Source organism: Hippocampus guttulatus, chromosome 2, assembly GCF_054856545.1.
Source record: "Hippocampus guttulatus isolate MCC_2025c chromosome 2, RoL_Hgut_1.0, whole genome shotgun sequence".
NCBI lineage: Eukaryota > Metazoa > Chordata > Actinopteri > Syngnathiformes > Syngnathidae > Hippocampus > Hippocampus guttulatus.
This window is the reverse complement of record NC_141262.1, coordinates 35,748,174-35,770,814: the sequence shown is the minus strand read 5'-3', so window position 1 is coordinate 35,770,814 and position 22,641 is coordinate 35,748,174. Positions and strand designations below refer to the sequence as shown.

The window sequence follows — 22,641 nt, the reverse complement described above, 5'->3', positions numbered from 1 at the left end:
AATGTAAAACCACATTAAAAGCAGTACACCACAAGAGTTCCTTGACTGTTGTGGTTGGATTGCACACCGGAAGGGATGCAAACGCATTCTGTTGCTGACTATGTTGTAGGTTGCAACGACTGTAAACCAGTGACGCCTGTTCAGTGCTATCTCCAAGATCAAGCATAACTCATTCAGTTAGCTGGCCGACGTTTGATTTGGTTGACATTTATGGTGTATTTTCATTGAGCATGTTGGTTGAGACTCGAAATGGTCCACATTTGAAGTCCTTTGCACCTTTGAGTGTACCCTCCAAAATATGTTGTCCACTAATTCTGGTTTGGCGATGGTTTGGGGTTTTGTGGATAAGGTTTGCATAAAACTCTGAACCACAGGACCATATACATAAGAATTCTTGTGAGGAGCAGAAAGCGCAGTTGTGTCTGGGAGTCTGACACATACCATCAAGCGTGAGTTGGAATTGACTTTTCCTGATATCATTGACCCCCCCCACTCGCAATCCTCTCAGGGAGCACAACTCTGGATTCTTCTTCCTTAGCTCAACTGTGATTCCCTGCGTCCATCTCACACTTTGGAATGCGCTCTGGGAACTTTTCAACACCTCTGAGAACAGAGCAGGAAGAAGGAGGCTTTTCTGAGTCATGCAGTAGAATGCCCCGCTTGCATCTGTTCGCCTTGCAAACAAAGACGCCTCTGTTTGTGACGGTCAGGGTGCAAATCTGGATCTCCCGGGTACTTGCGTGTTATGACCACTCATTTATGATGAATCCCCAGACTTCCTCCGGGTCGTGCTTGGAATTTCCAGACTGAATGTGGAAAAAAAAAAAAACAGTATGTAACAAATCTATGGCGAGTGAACATGCTGCTTTTCCAGCACCTCCCCCTCAACTGAGTACAGTGCTACTGTACAGCCTCTATAGGGGCAGTGGAGTGGAAACACTTAGGTGGCAATTTTGGTCAGGAGCTGAATGGAGTGCACGGCAGTTTTGCAGAGCCTCGAGGGCAGAAGGCAAAGCAAAGGAGAAGGCGCAGAATTGCAAGTCGGCCTTGCAAATGAGACCGTTTTTTGAATTATAGATCCTTCAAACTATGTGGGTGTGAGATTTAAAAATAAAAAAAAAGAATAGTGAACACAGTCCAATTACTTGGGCTCCTCCCAACTGTTGGAATTTTCTTTGAGTCTCCATGACTTGAAACATCCTCAGTTGAAGGCAGAAAAATCCCATTCCTCAACCGTTGTCCTTGTCAATTTTCTGTTTGCTGGATAGAAAGAGCCCAAGGGTATCATCATCTGGAAAATGTATCTGACTTTCTGCAGTTATTAAAAAGAGGAGGACATGAAACCTTTGATGAAAACTCTTCATGTTTTCCGAGAACCAAGCCTTGCTTTCAGGTACTGAAGAGACGGGGTAGATAGAAAATGATAAGGCATCAAACTGAGTGAGCAGAATGCACTGCAGCTATTCAGCTTCTTCCCCACGTTGAAATATTGGTGCAACGTGTTCCATTCCCTGCAACGTAGCACCCGTCAGTCTGTGATCTCTTTAAACCTAGTGGATGTTCTTTAAGAACAATATTGTTTCAGTCTTAGAGCGCATCTTTTCTCACATGAAGGACCGATTTAATTTTTACTCATCTTTCTCATTCACCTTTGATTGATCTCTCGTTTGCATGCCTGGTTCCTTTGTCTCTGTAACGGTAGTTGAACCTATTTCAGCCACCACGTTACACACTGTGACCTGGTATGGTCGTAAAAGTGATGTGAATGGCAAATGGATGAATACAACAAGATAGCAATGTAACTGCAAGTGGCCGGTGTACAGGCAAAACCAGCAATTACAATCTTTACACTTTGCTAGCCGGTGCACTGCAGCCTACTCCATTGACTGGATACTTTATAATCAAACCAATCAACTGTTTCAGACCAGTGAAGTACGAATATTTGTTGACTGCAGTTATAATCCATCATCCAGAGATGAAGTGCAACTGGTGCTGGGAATAAGAATCCTCCCTGACTCTCTTTACATGAGGTTATTCCAGCTTTGCGCTGTTAGGGCGAGTTCACTGAGTTTCATTTCCCCAATCACGGCATCCATCATTTCCTTTTGTTACGCCATTTTGATCCCTCCATAAACTTTGAACTAGCCACACATTCATACTCGCATTAAATCCCCCCACTCCGACCAACTCCCCCCTGCCGTAATGAATCACAGCTGTAATTAACTCTGCGATATTCCAGGCTCTGGCTGGGGAATGATACTAAGAGCGTGCAGCCGCCACTCATCTTGTGAGGTATGTCGGCTGGGTAGGAGGTTCCTCAGATGACACAGTTGAGGGCCGTATGACCCAAAACTAATCAGGTGGTCTTGCACGTTTTAAAACTCTTCAGTCATCCCTGGGAGGAGCCATAATAAGTTCCTATCTATTGTACAGTTGAAAAAAAAAACAAAAAACGACGTATGACTCAGACCTCGGCCTCCTCGCAGCTTGTTTAGCCCACCCTGGAACCAGCGTGAATCACGGCCCTCACCTCGCCGTGCCCGCTGCTGTGAATGGTGCGTCCTTTTAGCCCAAGCTGCCAAGAGACACAACAGATTTATTGCAGACAATCACAAAGCAGTATAAACTGCTTAAAGCGTCACTTTATCTCTCAAAGATGTCCTTTGTCATCGAGGCCCGCAGCGGAATCTCAACTCCGTGCTGCTGCAAAAAGGTCAACGTCATTTTTAACATTTCCCTGTAGATACATTCTTGTTTGCGATTTCTTTATTTATTTATTTTAGACTGCCTCATTTGGAGGTCACGGCTAGAGCTGCTGGCACGCTGACAACACAAATAGTCGTAAAGCAGCTAGATTGTTTTACTTCTTCTCGACTGCAGGAATGCTCCCCCAGGAGACAAAGATACCTTTGAATCATCCCTAAATGACTTATTTAGGTGATGGAGATGTACCACCGCGAAAGACTGACCGTAACTAAATTAATCGAGCACTTCATCAGGGATTGCACAGACCTCATGAATTAGGAAAATTATCTGTGAATGTGTCTTTATTGTTTAGAAACCAAAAGAAAATCCTCTTGGAAAATAGTCTTGGAAGGCTGACTTCCCTATCTGCTTTAAGCAGTGCACGCACATACAGAATTTGAACGTTTTAACCCATTTTTTTTTGTTTTTTTTGTTGTTAATGAAATCAAATCCACATCATAGTGCAGAGGTGCAGGGTTGGATTCCAGCTCCAGCCTTCCTGTTGTGGAGTTTGCATATTCTCCCCGTGCCTGCGTGGGTTTTCTATAGGTACTCCACTTTCCTCCCACATTCCAATTGTACGCACGGCAGGTTAATGGAACGCTGTAAATTGGCCCTAGGCGTGCGTGTGAGCATGGATAGTTGTTCGTCTGTGTGCGCCCTGCAATTGGCAGGCTCCCGATTCAGGGTGTCCCCCGCCGACTGCCCGAAGACGGCTGGGATAGGCTCAGGCACCCCCCGCGACCCTTGTGAGGATAAGCGGGTCAGGAAATGGATGGATGGATGGAAATAAAATAAAAATGCTTTCAAAATTTCTTTCGATATTACTGTATGGCCATTCATCGGAGGAAGAGAAGGTCAAAAGCTTGTCTGGGAGTTGTAGTCCTCTTAATGTGTGCCGCACAAAAGTGACATCATCAAGCAGCAGCCAACAAAAAAGTAGCCACCAGTTCACTTCACTCCTCGGAGATGAGTTTGTGTGTGATTTTGGCTCAATTGGCTCCCGTGCTTTTGTCTTTTAACTCGGTCCGAAACGCAATGCTTTCCTTTTTTGTTTCATACATGAAAAAAGTACAACATACAAAAAAAAAAAAAAAGTACACTGTTCAACCGGGTTTATTACTTCTCGCCAAGAATTCAAGCCACAAATCCAGTTTACGAGTTGGCAACTTGGCAAATGAGACATCCTAGCTTGATTTAGTTAGTATCCATGCATCTAACTTTAGAAGCGGTGTTGTGCACTGCACTTATTGTAATTTAAAGTCCGTGGACTGTTAAACTGTACCCTGTATTGTAATGTACAAAATGTTTCAAAATATTGTTGAATTTTAATGGCACAAGACTTAGTATGCTGGTTCTTTTTCTTGCACACAAGTAAAATGGCTAACACAAAAATGATGTGTTTTTGAAAAAAACTAAAGTGAACAAAAACTAACAAATCTGACCTGAGAACTAATTAAAATGAACTAAATTAAAACAAACAAACAAACAAAACACAAAATGAAATAAAACCAACTATAATTCCAATTCCAAAACCATAATAACCCTGGTCCCGATTTGATAACCAGCACTCAATACGACCAGTTGTGTCCGGCAGTAGCGCAGCACTTCCTTATTGGATATCATTTCGTTAACATGTCACAATCATGAATCCGTGGGTCATCCCAACTTGCCGTTAGCCACACCCCATAAAGGATTTGTGAGTGTGACTTTTGATAGAATTTAATATTTATGACTGTTGCCCTTGACTATTTTCCAAGCAGATCAGAAGGAGAAAATTCACTTACCACACCCCACAGCACATAATAATCACTTGAGATAATGTTCAAGGGATCACAAGCAGGAAACGTGCTTGAATTGGGCCCAATTATTGGTCTGTGTGTGTGTGTGGACCTTGCTTTACAGTGAAAATGCCGTACATTTCAGAAATGGAAATCGCAAATTCAACAAAGAGATTGTTTGATTACGATCGAAGGAGTTTCTGAACATTTTCCAGGCATGATAATGCAGTCCCCAAAATGTCATCATAGTGACAAACGGAATCCAAAAAGCATCCAGCATTCATGCATGAGATGTCCTTTTCAAGGCTGCGAGATGCGCCCAAGACCGTAATCTTGGCTGAATACAGTAATTTCACCGGCACGCAGTCTGACGCCTGGTTAAATTACAGGTCCACCAACGCCACTGCAGTGACATGGCAGACGAATCGGTGTAATGCCCTGTGGTATGTGGCATATCTCTACCAAGCACTTAGGCAGAGCGTTTTTTTTAATGTTTCTGAAGCACTAATAGGTAGACTTGTCATATTATGCTTTAATTAAAGGGTGTTATAATTAGGTCTTAATTAGACTTTAGTACAGATAAATACAGAGGGAATTGCTGGCACCTTCTGTCTGTTCCCGTTGTCGTTGCTTTTAGGTAGCTATCTTTTGCCTTATGACCTGCCTGCTAATGATAACATTGCGCTGATATTTGCCTTGCTGCCGCTACTATTATTGTTATTATTAATTAATTTTTTTGTCTGGATAGATTCCCCATTAAACATTAAAACGCTTCCAGATCTTCCTGGCGCTGGTTTGGCTGGATAGGATGAATAATATGCAATGCGCGCATTGGTTCTGCCATTGTCAGAAAACGCGGAAGAACGCTTGAAACCAGTTTGCCGGGAAGTCAGCGAGTGTATTTATGAACAAAAACACAAGGCCAAGCGCGAGGAAATACGATCCTGTGTCACATGGGGTTGAAACTTGCAGCACTCGCAGCTTTGTCACACCTCGAGTAGGAAAGTTGCACGTTGCAAGTAAATGCTACATAGACATCTTATGTTAGATTCCTTTGGTTATTAGCCGCTTGTATTTATGGTCGCTGGGTTTAGTCAGGATATTGTTACACATTGACGATTGAACTGGTTCTGTTATTTTAGTTCAATGGTGCCGACGTACAACATCTGGAATGGTTCGCAATGAACTCAAAACAAACTATCAATACGTTCTACATCGATGATTTGCCTTTGACTTTGAGAGCTCTTCATCTGTCAGATCTCGGAGTGAAATTTCAAATCAACAATAGCGACAAGTTTATTGATATTGGAAAATGCGTGTTTACTTTCAACAAGAAACCCGTTGCAGATTATGCCAGAACAGCCAGTAAAAGACAGAGATTTTGGTGAGAGGTGTCACATACAGAATGCAAGGTTAATCCGTAATTACAGCAAGCCGGAAAGACACCGACAACCAATTTCCACAATCGTATTCGTAAGAGGCCAAAATAACACCACTTACTGTGTATCGATTTTTAGTTTTAGCTGCCTAATAGGGTGCACAAGCATTTAATTCAATAGGTCCAATTGGAAGGATGGGCATTTGACAATATTTTATGGATCAATTCTGAATATTACCGTATTTTCCGCACTAAGGAATATAAGGCGCTCCTATTTTAAAACTGTTTTCATATATGGGGCATAGAATGGAAGCTACAATAGTGGCTGAGTTTGAGTTATGCATCAGAAGGAGCTTTGTTAAAGGGAATACAGTACAATACAATACAGCTTTATCTAGATTGCATATTTCACAACCGCTGCAGCTGTAACAAAGAGCTTTACAGAACATTTAAAATACTACGTCCAAGAAATCTGAATATTAACCGATATATAAGGCGCATCGGATTATAAGGCACACTGTTTGCTTTTGAGTGCGCCTTATAGTGCGGAAAATACGCTACTAAGGGTGGAAGCCCTTCTCCTGCTCAGAGGGAGCTAGGAGGCGCTGCATTCAACCACAACCCTAGCGAACAAGTGTTATCGAAAATGGCCAAATGTGTTCGTGATACGTGCTACTGTTCAAAGGTTTGGGGTCATTTTGAAAGCTCCACATATTTTCTTAGGGAAAAGCCCTGTTATAATTCATCCGAAATAGTCCACAGTAGAAATTCCGAATGGAGCGGTGGTTTTCACTTCAAATTAAAAAAGCGACCATTAGATTTTTGAACAGTAGCGAATAGATTGATCAGCAAAGGTCAAATTCAACTATCCAGAGCTGCTCCCATGTTGTTCTTATTCAACGCAAATTAGTTTTAACCGAATAAACGGCACCTTAAACGAATCCAGTGCGGCACTCCTTTTCATCAACCATCAAGCAACTCTTCAAGGTAATTGTATCCAAGATGAAAATTTCCATTCTCTAAGAACATCTAGCTCGACAATCAAAAATTTGCCTTGGCACAATTCCAGTCTCAGATTGCACGTTCAAATGGAAATTTAACATTTGCAATGCATCCATCCTGTCGCACCAGTCTCATCAATCGTTTCTAGTGAACGTGCATTTGCAATTCATGAAAGCTTTCCAGCGGAGCAAGACTTATTGGCCTCGTAGGTTATTTGAGTACTTGTCCACTTGCTCAGCTGTGCTGTTGAAAGAAACTGTGAGATACGACGATAACTTTGCAATACGTCGGATTGACCAGGTGCACCCGCCTTACAGATCCGCGTCCCGTTGCATCGTAAATGAGCTCCCGTCACTCAAAAGTCGCAGGTCCGGCAGCTGAACTGTGTGTTGTACTTTGTGGAACAACCCAACCCTCCCGTTACCCCCATTTCCCTCCTCAGAACTGTTCAGTTACCCCACAACAGGTATGACTGGAAACGGGCTTGCAATTTTGCACAGGGCATGTTTGAGCATGAATGTCGCCTCCAACGCAACGTAATTCATTAAGTGGAACGATTTTGACGCAGTGGCACTAAAAAGGATTTCTCCAATCGTCTCTGCCTAATCAGCCGCAGAGAGCTTGGCAAACAAAGCAATATCGCTCTCAGTTGAACTAACCGCACTTCTCGGCAGTCCCTTGTGGTCCTCATACTTGTGTCGAAGAGTTTGGCGCTCTGGTGTTTGCTGGAGCCCTGAGCGGCGCAGCTGTCGAGCAGACGCTGTCGCGCACGGCTTTGCCGGTGCATCTGAGGGCAGGCGGGCTTAGGTTTCTGTTTTCTTTGCTGATCCACTGACCTAAGAAGCCTTCCCACAAAAAGGAATGCGGACGATTCGAGACGCTGCACCTCTTCTTAAGACACTGTGCCAATGTGCTCATGCCACCAGTTACTCCGACGCACACATGCCCTCGGCCTCATTTGTAAATCTGGAGAAATCTTTTTTAATAATAATCTTCAATGCAAACAGTTGCTCCTTTGTATTTGGAGCTGTGTCTCCCGTGGCTGGCATCCAGTTCTGTAACAAGCAGCAGCTGGCGAAGAGGCCTTTTTACTCTGGCGCTGCAGCTCTCACACTGATGAATGTGGCATTTGTTGCTTGTTTCGCTGCCACTATTGTTCGGACCTAAAACCGACCACACAACTACTACAGTTGAGGCTTTCTTGACTGAACAAGATGAAGTTTTTGGAAGGCTTCTTCAGCCAAGCTGTGCGCTGCATTCCTGGAAACTGTTTAAGTGAGATTCGGTCAGAAATATAGTCTGGACTGGCAGAAGCTAATGGAGGGTTTCCTACCGAAAATGAGTCACCGTTTGAGTAGAATGTTCAGACTCATCCACATTTTCTTTGGTCCTCGTTTTTTTGCAGGTTCTGGCATAAAAAGTTGGGAACAGTGTGCAACGAATTAAATTTCTACCATTCCGACTGTTTCTTCATTTGTTTTATATTTCTGGCCCAGATCTGTTTTCCATTCAATTATTTACTGTACATGACTTTGCTCCTGTTAGCATGCATTATGGATGTGTGAAAGACAAAAGCACATTCTGACTTGCGTACAAATTTGGGTTATGTCGCTGCTATAGAATGGAACTAGGTTGTAAACCGAGAACCACCAGCCCACAGAAATCCTCAGTACTTTCTGAAACCAACGCACAATTCTTTTGCACCTGTTTTAACTGGCAAAGGTTCTTTTTGAACGAATACAACTGAATGTGTGCCAGGATTTTATTTTTTAAACGGTGTCAGGCACGTGCCATAATACTATTCACAAATTTTCAACGGCTTTCGTTTTTGTAATGTTCTTTATGATCTTTCAAAATTAGTTTAAAACTAAACCGTGAAATCTTGACCCATTGGGGAAAAAAAACCAACACATTTCTAAATTGGGTACTGAGCTGCAAAGGTGTGGGGAAACTTGATGTTGCAGATTGCAGCAGAAACTAAATCTTCACAGAAAAGACAACCATGTATAGTGCCGGTCAACTTTCATGGTTTAAGAATTGATGCGGTGTAATATAACTTGATGAAAATGCAATTTTTGTACTTAAAATATATAGCAGTGGCTTGACTTCACAGCGGTTGCAAACTCCCACCTCCTCCGCCCGTCTCCAAGAGACAATCCTCTTAAGTGGTGCGTCAGTGACCACGAAATGTTTTGTCTGCGGCAGAAAGGCAATTTTATTTTGTTTCACCGAGGAGATATCTCAGCGTGGCTCCATAGCAGGCAGTATGCTCACACGGGATCCCTCGGTGAATAAAACCAATTAAAATCCACTTCAAGGCAAAACATTACCTTTTCATCTGAGCCCCTTAATGGCCTCTTTCCCTCGGCTTAGCTTGTGGCTGTCCCAGCTGGCACAAACCAAGAGTGTTCGTAGAAGGCTACGGTCCAGAGAGTCAGTCATGTCAGAGTCTCACCGTCGGACTAAGTTCCCGTGGGATGGGCATCCTCAACACAGTACACCACGAGTCTCACCTCACAGAACCTCAAAATCCTGAAATGTCTGAACAAAAGTACAGTAGATCAACTGTGATAGTCTCAACTATTTCTGATGAAAGCTAAAAAGACAAATGCCAAGTCAGCAATCTCCCACATGTGCCAACACTTGAACAATCACAACAACGCAATCTGCAACTGTTTTTCGGTCATGCATTTTTCCGTATTTCTCGCTGTTGTGATGGGATTGATTTTGGAGTTGGAACTGGAGCAAAAAGTCATGCGGATGAGGAAAAGAAAAGGAGGGGTCGGCCGGGAGGAAGAGGCGCATAGTGCAGTGCAACAATGAGCTGAAAGTGGGTTAGGGTCATCGGGTTTTTGTTGTCATGAACACTCACTGCTGAGTGTGGGGAAGGTTGTGAATGGTATCATGGAAATGTGTCAGTTCCATTTTCGCATACACTCAAGCATAACACAAGAACTCAAATATTAGGTTTTTTTTCTGTCCATGAACTGAAATGGTCTCAAGAGGAGACAAGAGCACATCATCTCGGATTGCTTGTCCTGAATATGACTACATGCGTGGGAACTGCCGCTTTGCTCCTCGTTTTTGCTATCCATCCTCCAGGTGTGGGTTCACTGGACCCGTGGGAGTAAAATTCCACAAGTCCACCGCTATCCAAACAGCAGTCTCAACTTTGGCAGATGTTTGATTCACGCTGCATCTCCCGTTTGGGCTAGATTACCAGTTAAAAGCAATCAAATATACAGATGATGATGAATTGAAATGTTCATTCAATACCCACTTACAGGGGGCCTCTGTGGCAACATAACCCGAGTTTCATTAGAAATATCGACTGTCTAGTCAAATTTACAGTAAATATTTCTTTGAGAAACACTTCTGGTTTGAATGAATTGAAAAAATAACAAAATAAAAAATGAAGTACAGCGGTGATTGAACGTGCCTCATTGGGCCACATGATATGTTTTTACTAAAGCTGTCAAACGATTAAAATATGTAATGTAATTAAAAATGCAACTGTCATAATTAACTCAAATTCACTAAAAATTAATCGTGATTACTCACGCATTTTTTATCGTTTCTGAATTTCCTTTTATATTTTTTTGTCCTATTTTTCCCCATTTTAATGCTCTCATCAACATGGAATCATGAATCAGTTTTCTATGCGCAAAATGCAAATATTTACTGAAATAACAATTTCGATTTTCAATTTTACATGAACATTTTTCACTTGGAGCAGTTATTCACACATAATCTCTCACACAATATTACTGTCCATCAACAACAGTGAAAAAAATATTTTGTCACACAACAGCTGCTTTAACAGCTCTTTTTATGGAATCAAAACAGAGCAATATAACATTATAAAGTGCACATCTAAGTCTAAGTCATCGAAGTCTCTCTTCCACGCAAGAAGTTGTGTAGACATCATTTAGGATGACGACACTTGGTTCGATGACAACACCGGAGACGTTTTATTTTCAGTATGGTCGCTACGACTGCACCGCTGAACTCGCTATACATAGCATTGTAATGGAGGCTCTCGCTGGCAATCCGTTGTGGAGTCGTTCGAAGCAATGCCAATGATTTCAGCTTGAGTCGAGCTGTGGACAATGTTGACAAGCTTGCATGCAGGAGCCATACATTTAGCGATGGCTTCAGCAAATTTGTTCTTCGTCGTGTCATCCATTTTCTTCGCTGTGAAATGATCCATAGCTGTCTGTCTGAGACGAGGGGGCGGAGTATTCACATCGGCTGTGTGCTTGGCCATTAAGTGGTATTTCAGACTCGACGTGCTATGATGATAGCTCAGTTTACGACTGCAAAACATACAGGTAACTTTGGTCTTGTCAGTGGAACAATCGGGCAACTTTTTAAAAGTAAACTTTCCATTCATAAACTCTTTAAGTATCCGTTTTCGGTGTCTCGCGCTGCCGCGGCTGGCAAAATAAACGTGTGTGGACCTGTGCAGCGCGCTTGTTGTTTTGTTTCTGGTTTATTTATAGAGCAACGTAACATCCGCTGTGACGTGTGCCGCTTTAATCTCGCGAGAAAAAAATTATTTAAATTAGTGCCAATAAAAACGCGCTAAACTGACAGCTCTAGTTTTTACACCTTTGCGCACATTAGTTTGTCGTGCCCAATTCATAACCTCATGAGCTGAGCTATTCTCGTGACGCAATTACATAAAAAGTCAATACAGTCTGCCTCGATAGAGGCAAATTTGTACAGTTACACCAGAGCCAAACGGCATAGAGGGCTCATACACGCCTGGTAAAAAGTGGACAAACAATGTAGGACAAAATAATAATTGCAGTCTGTGGGCACCAGGACTTGTACAAGACAGCCAGCTTCCAATGCAAGCCAAAAAGGAGCAGGCGTAGGCTACTTGGCGCTGCTGCTAAATTAGTGTAAGGACTCGTTTACAGCTAGTGAACCAAGATCAAAATAGATTTCGCAAAAGCCCTGGCCAACTAAATGACTGATGATGTTCATGCAAATGTAAACATTACGTTATATTGAATATTTTGTGTTTAAATTCTTTTTTCCAATGCATTTTCAAAATGGCGGGTCAAGTGTAAAGTAAATATGCAAATTGTTGAACTACAGATTTTGCTCCATCTTCTGATTGAATTGGTGACAGAGTATCGGTTTCTTTTTTCTTTTCAACCCCCAAATATTCTGATCGCTGATTGACTTATAAAAAACTTTGTAAAGCGTAAAGCCGACTGCATACCAATAACTACTTTCCTGTTCGCCAGGACTTTGGTGCAATCCTGTGGAATCTTAGAAAGAGCACAAACAAAGTGAAGACATGAATTTCCATACTGCAAACTGCATAGAAGGATATTTACGCGATTCGATATTGGATCACTGGATCCCCAATTTAAATTTGGATATTTGTACATGGGAAAACGTTCTCTTCCACAATGTTTATGGAACACACTCCATCCCCCAGTCAGTTCTTCCGGTCCTAGTGGCCCTCAACAGCGTGAGAATTGTCAAGGAAGGAACGCAGAAATGCTCTCCAAAGGGAACTCCTCAAAGATGGCTTAAACATGCAAGAAAGTGCATCTTGGAGGAGGCCGTTGTGTGGCTCTTTACCTCTCCAGAAAGTAATTATTCCAACAGACATTCATTAGGCCTCATCTCTCTCTGAGCAGATGGCCCGCGAGAGAAGTGCGTCGAGCGCAATTAGCGAGGCGATGGGATGTTTCTCCCACCCCTTGCTCATACTGTACGTCAGCTCCTCGCCACAGCTCATGTCCTGCTCTTAACCTTTGCACCACCAAATGTGAGGCTCTTGAGTCAAATGACATGTTTTCTTTTAGCAGGGGATACTTATTGCTTCCCATCAGTCTTCTTACTTCATATGTCTATGTGTATCTGTTGGCGTGCTTTTTGTTTCGGCCAGACACATTTCTCACGTTTTATGGCATCCTTGTGGTCATTCTTTCACTGGAGTCGACATTTCAACTGTCACGTATGTGCGTGCTGCTGTTTAAAATAAATAAAAAAAATAAACCTCCACAGTAAGAGTACTCTGAGTTTACTCGGCCCAGATTTGTTTTCCCTTCACTGCTTATTGCCGAGTTCAAAGCTAACTGCTGTTTGATGGTCTATCCTGCCAGCAGCCAGAGGGATGACACGCTCATTTCCTCCGAAAGGATGTGTTTTAGTCTTAGGAAGCCTTAGGAAATTTAAGATTAGCTGAGCCTAATTATCCGAAAAGTACAAAATCAAAGGCTCAGTACAGGATAAGATTTTAAAGTTAGCCTTAAAATACCGTAACTGTTGGTTTATTAAGATCACTGATTAATAAGCCACGATGCATCCGTCCATCCATTTTCTGTAGTGCTTGTCCTCGTTGGGGTCGCATGTCAGCTGGAATGTATGCCAGGGTACACCCCGGACTGGTTGCCAGTCAACTGGCAGACACACAAAGAGAAATAACCATTCACATTCACACCGATGGAAAATTTCGAGTCTTCAATTAACTTGGGAAATGACGGAACACCACGCAAGCGCAGTATGAACATACAGGATGGCTGAAGCAGAGATTCAAACACCAAACCTCAGAACTGTGAGGCAGACGTGATAAGCACGAGTCCACTGGCTAAAAACTGCACATACAAATAAAAAACAAAAACAAAAGCTGCCCTTTTCCATGTCAGGTGGATCACCCTTAATTTGAAGACTCCACTACGTAGCATTTTTGCCAAGATGATGGGGTGCAGATGTGATCTGATGTACTATTTCGAATGCGTCAACATGTCCAGATTTCATTCAAAAACGTGAATGGGTAACACATAAAACATGGAGATTATTGAAAATTTCCTGAACAGTATGATTTTGGTAAATTAAAAACAAGCTAATAAAAACGTGACACTCCCGGGATTGAGAAAATCCTAATAACTTCCATATCCATTTAAACCACCAGGGTTCAAGCTGGACGAAAAAGCTTTCATGGCAAAATACTCTTTTCCATTAATCTTAATGTACTTTTTTTCTTACACTTAGGATTCCGGAAAATCAGCCTGGATGATCTGCGTAAGGCCTACATCGTCAAGGATGTGCAACAGTACATCCTCCACCGCCTGGATCAGGAGGAGGCCCTAAGGCAGCATCTCACCAAAGAGACGGCAGAGATGCTCAACCAGCTCCACATCAAGAGCAGCGGGTGTTTCCTCTATTTGGAGCGAGTGCTGGACGGCGTGGTTGAGAACTTTATCATGCTACGTGAGATCCGCGACATCCCCGGCACGCTGAATGGCCTCTACCTCTGGCTCTGCCAGAGACTGTTTGTCAGGAAACAGTTTGCCAAAGTCCAACCCATCCTCAACGTTATCCTGGCCACGTGCAGGCCCCTCACAGTCAAGGAACTGTACCACGCAGTCTGGACCAAAAATACCACCCTGACAATGGAAGAGTTTCAGAAAAAGATGGACATCCTCTCCAAGTTGTTAGTGGATGGTTTCGGCAGCACCAAAATCCTTTTCCACTACAGTTTTGCAGAGTGGCTGCTGGACGTGAAGCATTGTACACAAAAATACCTGTGCAATGCTGCAGAAGGACACCGGATGCTGGCTATGAGTTACACCTGCCGGGCAAAGCAGCTCAAACCTCGCGAAGTGCAAGAATTCGCACTTCACCTAGTGAATTCCAATTTGCAGATGGAGCCGTTCAATCTGGCACTTTGGATGGTCTGGAATGGGACACCTGCCAAAGACTCTCTGACCACCTCCATACCGAGGGAACAGGAGGTTTTGCAACTTCTAGTCAAAGCCGGCGCCCACGTGAACAACGAAGATGACCACGCTTCATGTATCGTACAACAGGCCCTGGAAAGAGAGGACTCCATACGGACTTTATTGGACAATGGGGCCTCTGTCAACCAGTACGACTCAAGCGCCAGAACTCTGCTCTCCAGCGCGGCGTACAGCGGCAACCTTGATGTTGTCACCTTGCTCATCTCCAGAGGGGCAAACATGGAGCTGGAGGACAACAATGGACAAACGGCGCTCACTCTCGCCGCCAGGCAGGGTCACACCAAAGTGGTCAACTGCCTCATTGGCTGCGAGGCCAACATCAACCACACGGATCACGACGGCTGGACAGCGCTGCGCTCGGCCGCATGGGGCGGACACTCGGAGGTGGTGTCCGCTTTGCTGTATGCCGGCGCCAAAGTGGACTGCGCTGATGCCGATGGCAGGACAGCTTTGAGGGCAGCCGCTTGGGGGGGGCATGAGGACATCGTGCTGAACCTTCTTCAGCACGGTGCTGAAGTCAACAAGGCCGATAATGAAGGAAGAACAGCCCTCATCGCCGCTGCGTATATGGGACACAGGGAGATAGTGGAGCACCTCCTAGACCATGGGGCAGAAGTCAATCATGAGGACATGGATGGTCGGACCGCCCTTTCGGTCGCAGCTCTCTGCATCCCCGCCAGTAAAGGCCACGCCTCTGTTGTGAGTCTTCTCATTGACAGGGGGGCAGAGGTAGACCACTGCGACAAAGACTGCATGACTCCTCTCCTGGTGGCTGGCTATGAAGGACACGTAGATGTCGTAGATCTGCTTCTGGAGGGCGGTGCCGACGTAGACCACACAGACAATAACGGACGTACCCCGCTCCTCGCGGCTGCATCCATGGGCCATGCATCTGTTGTCAACACATTGCTATTCTGGGGCGCAGCGGTAGACAGCATTGACAGCGAGGGAAGAACGGTGCTGAGCATCGCATCTGCGCAGGGCAACGTGGAGGTGGTTCGGACTTTGCTGGACAGAGGTCTGGATGAAAACCACCGGGATGACGCAGGCTGGACGCCACTGCACATGGCATCCTTCGAAGGACACAGGCTAGTGTGCGAAGCCCTGATCGAGCAAGGCGCTCGTTGCACGGAGGTGGACAACGACGGCAGGATACAGCTGATACTGGCCGCACAAGAGGGACACTACGACTGCGTCCAAATCCTCCTGGACAACAAGGCGTGTATAGACCAGCGAGGGTACGACGGGAGGAATGCTCTCAGAGTGGCGGCGCTGGAAGGTCATCGCGACGTTGTGGAGCTACTGCTGAGCCACGGTGCCGACATTGACCACAAGGACGCCGACGGACGACCGACGCTCTACATACTGGCGCTGGAAAACCAACTGGCAATGTCAGAGTACTTCCTAGAGAATGGCGCCAACGTGGAAGCGTGTGACACAGAAGGCAGGACAGCCCTCCACGTGTCCTGCTGGCAGGGCCACTTGGAAACTGTGCGGCTGCTCATCAACTACCATGCTGATGTCAACGCCTGTGACAATGAGAAGCGCTCTGCCCTCCAGTCGGCCGCCTGGCAAGGCCACACCAAAGTTGTGCAGTTCCTGATAGAAAACGGCACACGGGTCGACCACACATGCAACCAGGGTGCAACGGCCTTGGGCATTGCCGCCCAGGAGGGTCACATCGAAGTAGTCCAGATACTTCTTGAAAACGGTGCCGACCCAAACCACGCTGACCAGTTTGGACGCACGGCAATGAGGGTGGCGGCCAAAGGCGGCCACTCCGCTATTATCAAACTCTTGGAAAAATATGGAGCCACAACTTTAAATGGCAGTAATCCGTCACCTGTGCACACCATGGATGACAAAATGACGGGTAAAATGCAGTCGCTCACCATAAAATCCAGCAGTTCCGGCAGCACTGGTGCGGGAGATCTGCAGTCATTGGGACGCGGTCCCACCAACGGGCCCGTCCACGCATTCAGTTCCCCATCGGAATCCCCTGACTCTACTGTGGATAGACAGAAATCATCGCTGTCCAACAATTCGCTCAAGAGCTCCAAGAACTCATCTCTGAGGACCACTTCGTCCACAGCCACGGCACAGACGGTTCCCATCGATAGCTTCCACGGCATGACCTTCACCGAACAAATCCAGCAGCACTCGTTGCCCCGCAGCCGCAGTAGGCAGTCCATCGTCTCGCCTTCCTCCACCACAAAATCCACTGGTCAGCAGCCACCGCCATCGCCGTCCAACGAATTTGACTGGTCGCTGCTGAAACCCGGTCTGAAATCGACAAAGGGAACCAAGATCGTAAACGGCACCGCAAACAGCAAAGGAGGTCCGGACAAGAAAAAATCCAAGAATGGCGGCTCCACGCAAGGCCAGGTACTCGAGTACGAGATGACTCAAATGGACAAACGCCTTGCTTTCAATAAATCAGTCGCCACGGACCCCCATTGCAAGGTGGTTATCGGCAGCTCGGCCCAGCAAGACCAGCTCTTCATCCACAAACAGAGCTGCATTGAGAAGAAACGCAATGGCATCATGACCAACCCCAACTATCACCTACAGGGTCACCAGGTCTTCTTGGGGCGGGTGTCAGTTCCCTGCGCCCCACAGAGTCGAGGCCACCACCAGGACATCCTAGAGAGCTACCCCGTTGGCGACACGGAGCTAAGCCTTAAACAAGCTCTCAGACTGCAGATTGAAGGATCGGAACCCGGCTTCAACTACAAAAAGGAAACCCCTTTATAGTCGGTGTCACAAACAGGCAGTCAGCACATTCACGACGACTCTTTTTTTTTTTTTTTTGTCAGTGCTGGATTGCACGAAGAATGTTCTCCAGCTGGACTGTTGCCTCCCTGAGAAACACGGGAATTCTTCCTGAATGCCGGCGGCCACAAACGTGCCAAAGCAACTACGTTGGGAAGATCTCAAAAAGTAGAAACCTTACAAGGGCGTTGATCGGTTGCTTCCTCAAGGCTTTCTGTGGACTGATACGCAATGTGCCTACATTCTGTTACAGCCTTCTCTGTGCGAAACTATCATTATAATTTAATATAATGCTATTTAATGAAAAAAAATAAGTGTATGCACTTTGGAAAAAGTCAAATGACAGATGTGCTTTTCTTTTATTTACTCTGGAAGCCCATCCTTATTTTATTGGCAGTCTGTGACTATTCTTTTTCATTGTTTCATGGGTGTGTGTTGCATATGAACACCAGGACATTGTATCAATAGGCCGCCTTTCTCCAAATATTCTTTTCCGTTCCGTGTTCAAAGCAGTCCTGGAAATTTGCAGGCATATTTATTTTGGAAAAAAGCCACTTTTTGTTGCGTTCCGCTCTACCATGGTGCTGTTGTGTTCTGGACAAGTTGCCTGCAGCTATTTTTGTTGTTTCAAGACAAAAAGGGTAACAAAGGTAAATTTTGTCCCCATGGGATTTCTTTTCAGTTGTGTTTTTGCATCTTTTTTTTTTTTTTTTTTTTTGCAACTGCATCAGAATATTTAAATATATCCACGGTGTTATTGTCCGCATTGGTTTGGTGCTAAACTAAACTCAGTCCTGTTGTGTGTAACACTGTCAAGGAATCAAATGCGAGAGACACAGGAATGGCTGAAAAGAGAGTTCGGATTTTACTCTTGAAAGCCAACGTTGGAAAAAAATAGTCAGTCAATCAAAATGGGACAGGAAAAAAGGAAAAAAAAACATGTTTTTCATTAAGTCTACAGTTACAGGCTGTGTCATATTTTTGCATCATGTAATGCTTTTTTTTTTTTACCAGGGACGACAATGATGGCGACCTATCGCATGTGCAAACACCATCAGTCCACTAGGAAAACAAAACAAAAAGTTTGCAATCTTATCACTTCAACAGCTCAGTGTTTTCTCTACTGTCTTGGGGTGGCCGGGACTGTAAATATCTCACTATGTACATTCATTTATTTACTTCCTGCATCATATATGAAGTGATTTTTTTTTTCCACCCATGTATATTAAAAATGCTTAATAAACATATTTGCTTTACTGCTGAAAAAAAAAAAACACTTCTTGTCTTCTTTGTTCACCTGATGAGAAAAAACAACTTCGGGTACTCAGACGCTAACGGCTCGGTCGTTAGCGGAAGTCGCCGCAAGCACATTTTGCCATTTTAAGGCTAATGTGATAAAATGATTTTTAAATTACATTCGGCAAGGCAGCTTCAGTTCTACGGCACATTTAATACACAAGTGTTTCTCATAGTTATGAAAGATTAAAAATAAAAACTGAGGAATTTAACAAAGCAAAGCGATTAAAGTGAATTTACGAAAACTGTTAAAAGAACATACGGCACAAACGGTTTTGGAAAAATTGACTATAAATGTGCTCTCAAAGACCTTAATCATATGTAGTGTTGCCATAAATAACTTACTTTACTGATTACTGGATTTTAACAGGAACAAAATGAGATTACAGGTTACTTAATTACTTTCAGCAGATGCAAACAATTCTGCTTCAAACAAAAATAACTGATTTTAACAATACAGTACTTTATTTAAAAAATAATAATAAAAACAGCCTTTTTGACTCACCATAATTGTTCATACTGGATATATAACGAGAAATTCAACGAAGAAGAGGCAAAACAGTTGCCTTGATTTAACTTTTTGGAGATTGCCTTGATGTGGATGACTGACAATCTACACAAAAGGATGAGCTAGCTGCACATTAGGATTTTTTTTCATTGATATTTGATTGTGAAAATAAGTTTAAAATGGCATTGACAATGATGCTATTAGGCTAGCTACCTTTTAATATAGCCAATTGTTTCTATACCCAGAAAAAAGTACTGCACAGCATTGTAACTGCGACTCCTTTTGATGCTCACCAGACTAGTCTCGTTCAGAAGCGGAACGTTGCATTTTTGTGTGACTTTTTTAAAAAAAAATAAAATGGTTGAACTGCGAATGACGGTGTTACTAATTTCTAATGCGGATGGTCCGAAGACATGGAGCTAATGTGTCCTTCACGTCGACCCATTTTTTTTCCCTCTGGTGTTCCAATTTCTGATTAGAAGGCGAGGTGAATCAGCCCCCCACCATTCTGTATCCCGGCTGTGTGTGGGGACGTGCGCGCGCACACACATACACAAAACGATGCGTCATGCGGCACTTTTTGTTCCACCTTGGCCAACCGCTAAGAGTGGATTAAGCTCCAGCGCTGCAGGACTCTTTGCTGCAAGGTACTTAGCAACAGAGGTGGAAGAAGACCTCACGTGCAACACCTAAGGTAGAAGGTAGTTGTATTTTAAAACAGATGGGTAAAAGTACTAGAACTGAACTGCATTGAACTGAAATGTACCTTTGAGTACAAAGGTAAAATGTAAAAAAATAAAATAAAATTCTACTCAACTGTACTCCAATCCTCTGATGGCCTTTAAAAAGACAACAATGCCCAAGTGCCATTAAAAATTCTGAGCATATTAATAGCATTCACTTTTAGTTAATACATTTCATACAATGCCATTTTAGTCAAGCATTTTTCATATGACTAATGTAATTGTTACTTCATTTAATATGAAATGGTATAAAACAATTTCATTCTAGTCAATAATTGGAATATCATGTCATTGAAGTGATTTCATATAATCAATGTGGTTTTGGTGAAGGAATTTTAACAAAATTGATTTAATTTTTGCAATTCCATGTAACAATGGCATTTTACATTTCAATATGGGGTAATTCATATTATTTAGTTCATATAATTTCAGTAAATTTAATATTATTCATGGCATTTGACAACTGAATTTAATATGAATGTAACTTTAGTTGAGTAATTTCAACATCATGTAATTTAAAGTCATTTTAATATGATTAGTATATGAGTATAGTAATGAATAATTCCAACATAATTTATTTGCTCTTAATTTCAGTATTTTTCCAGCTAACTTAGATGTAGTATAATTTTATTTTATTAAATAGATTTTTTAATTTTATTTGTTTTATTAATTTGGAATATTTTGCACCATATTAAACACACTCTTTGTCTGTATCACGTCAGAGGTAAAAAAAAAAAAAATCATAGTTCAAAATCATCAGTTACTGGCTAAAAAAATCTAATCTTAACCGACATGATGTGTGTCAAACAGAATTCCAAACCGGGTGGATGTTCTAAACTGACCGATTCTTGTTTCATCCAAGTACATGTCGAGCGTCACCAAAAAGCCAACCAATGACAGCAAAATCACAAAGCCAAGAGTCATACATGCCAACAGAATGAACGCCGTCATGGGTAATTTGGATGAATTCGATTAGTGATTTCATTCACTCTGAACACTCACAAAGAAACGCTTTTCCCTCCATTTTTATTGCTGCGCAAACCCGAATCGTGACACTTTTGGTGCTTAACTCATTCAGTACCAGCCAATTCTAGACCAAGTCTGAAAAGACGTTTAAAAACGTCTTTGGGAGTGAATGAGTTAATTTTACCACCGTACACCCAATAAAATTCAAATTGGCGAATAAAATCAGGCATTGTGGCGTTGCCGTCCATGTGACTGCGAAAGTCATTTTGTCAGAATTTTCAGCACTGTATTTTTTTTATATATATTTTTTGCATTGTGGCGCTATTAACATGTAAACCATCTGGAAGTGATGTCATGTCTTCCGTTTGGTGCCAGCGGCCACATCTGCTTCTTCTCCACCCAGTATGCCCTTATTGCTCGTGTTGTTGTTGTGGATACCGAATGAGTTCCTAGCACTTTGCGTACCATGGCCCCACCACTAAAGGAGCACAAAAACGTTCCCCCCCCCCAAATGTCATTTATTCCAAAAGAAGGAACAGCCTCAGCAAGAGCTGTTAAGAGAACAACACAAGTCAAGGATACCGGATTTGTCATGTGCTGTCTGTTTTGATTGTTTCAGCTCCAGCTGGAGTGAAGAGCTTTTCTCTTCAGCAGGCGCACCTGTTTTGCGTTTCCCCATCTAGCCTTGCCAAATATTTAAGGACTGCCAAGTTGCCAAGTCTCTTGGCAGATTATTGACCTTGCTCGCTGTCGTGCTTCAAGTGTTGTTTTCTAGACCTCTCGACAGCTTTCATAGGTGCTCTCGTTTTGTCATTGAACTTTATAAGTCTTTTCATTCTTCCTTTTTATCAATCTTGATCTTTGGTTTCGTGTTATTAGACTTCTTTTGCTTGCGTATTCTGTGTTCTCTCGTCCCTTGCCTTTGCAAGTGCTTTTTGTTTAACGAGTTATTTTTTCCTGGCTCCTTTGTGACCGGAGTTTTCAGTTTGTGCTTTGTCGGTGCGGTTTTCTGTTGTAAATGTTTTTGTTATCGCATTTTGTCTGAGCCTGAATTTCTGGTATCCAAACCATTGTTGAGTTAGGGTCATAAACTGACAGGTTTGAGATCATTTGGCTGGATTCTTTAGTTGGAGTCAAGGTTGATGAAAACTAATCAAATAAAATTACAAAAACCTTTTCGTTAATGAAACAAAAAGCGTTTGGAAGATCCAAAAGTAACTGAAATGGCATCTTGTGTTTATAAAAATAACGAATAACTCCAGGCAAAATCTTTGTTTTTATCTTTGTCAATTGAGATCACAGATGAGCTTTCGGGGTTCATTTCGAATGTATTCATTTCACTCTTTGTGCACATTCGGAGCTGTGATTCCTTGAGACTTTTTCTATTTGTCCTCTTCACCCTTTCAGGGACAGCGGTTACTACAGCTTTTCGTGTTATCGGGTTACAGGGTGCATGAAAGGCGCGTCCACCCAATTTTATGTCACTTGGTGAAATGCTGATTAAAAAAAGAAAAAAGTTTCGGTGCCGCTACTGAGTGACGATTGCCTATTTCAACTTGCTGTTCAATTTTCTGCGTTAGTTTTTAAGATGTTTTCATGTGCCATGTTATCATAGGAATCAAACTGGTTCTGGGGACTGATTTATTTATTTTTTTTTCCAAATTTTCTTGGAGGTACCACTGAG

The 22,641-nt window shown here is 43.2% G+C and overlaps 1 protein-coding gene across 1 annotated transcript in view; it reads left to right on the top strand.

Annotated features, from left to right (window-relative positions):
- The window catches only part of ankrd50 (ankyrin repeat domain 50), a 40,451-nt gene extending 21,742 nt beyond the window's left edge, over positions 1 to 18,709 (top strand). The window contains exon 4 of the mRNA XM_086105893.1: positions 13,924 to 18,709. Within this exon, the coding sequence (XP_085962019.1) occupies positions 13,924 to 17,426 (3,503 nt within the window). The 3' untranslated portion in view covers positions 17,427 to 18,709. The remainder of the gene's footprint in view (positions 1 to 13,923) is intronic.
- The last annotated feature ends 3,932 nt before the right edge of the window (positions 18,710 to 22,641 follow it).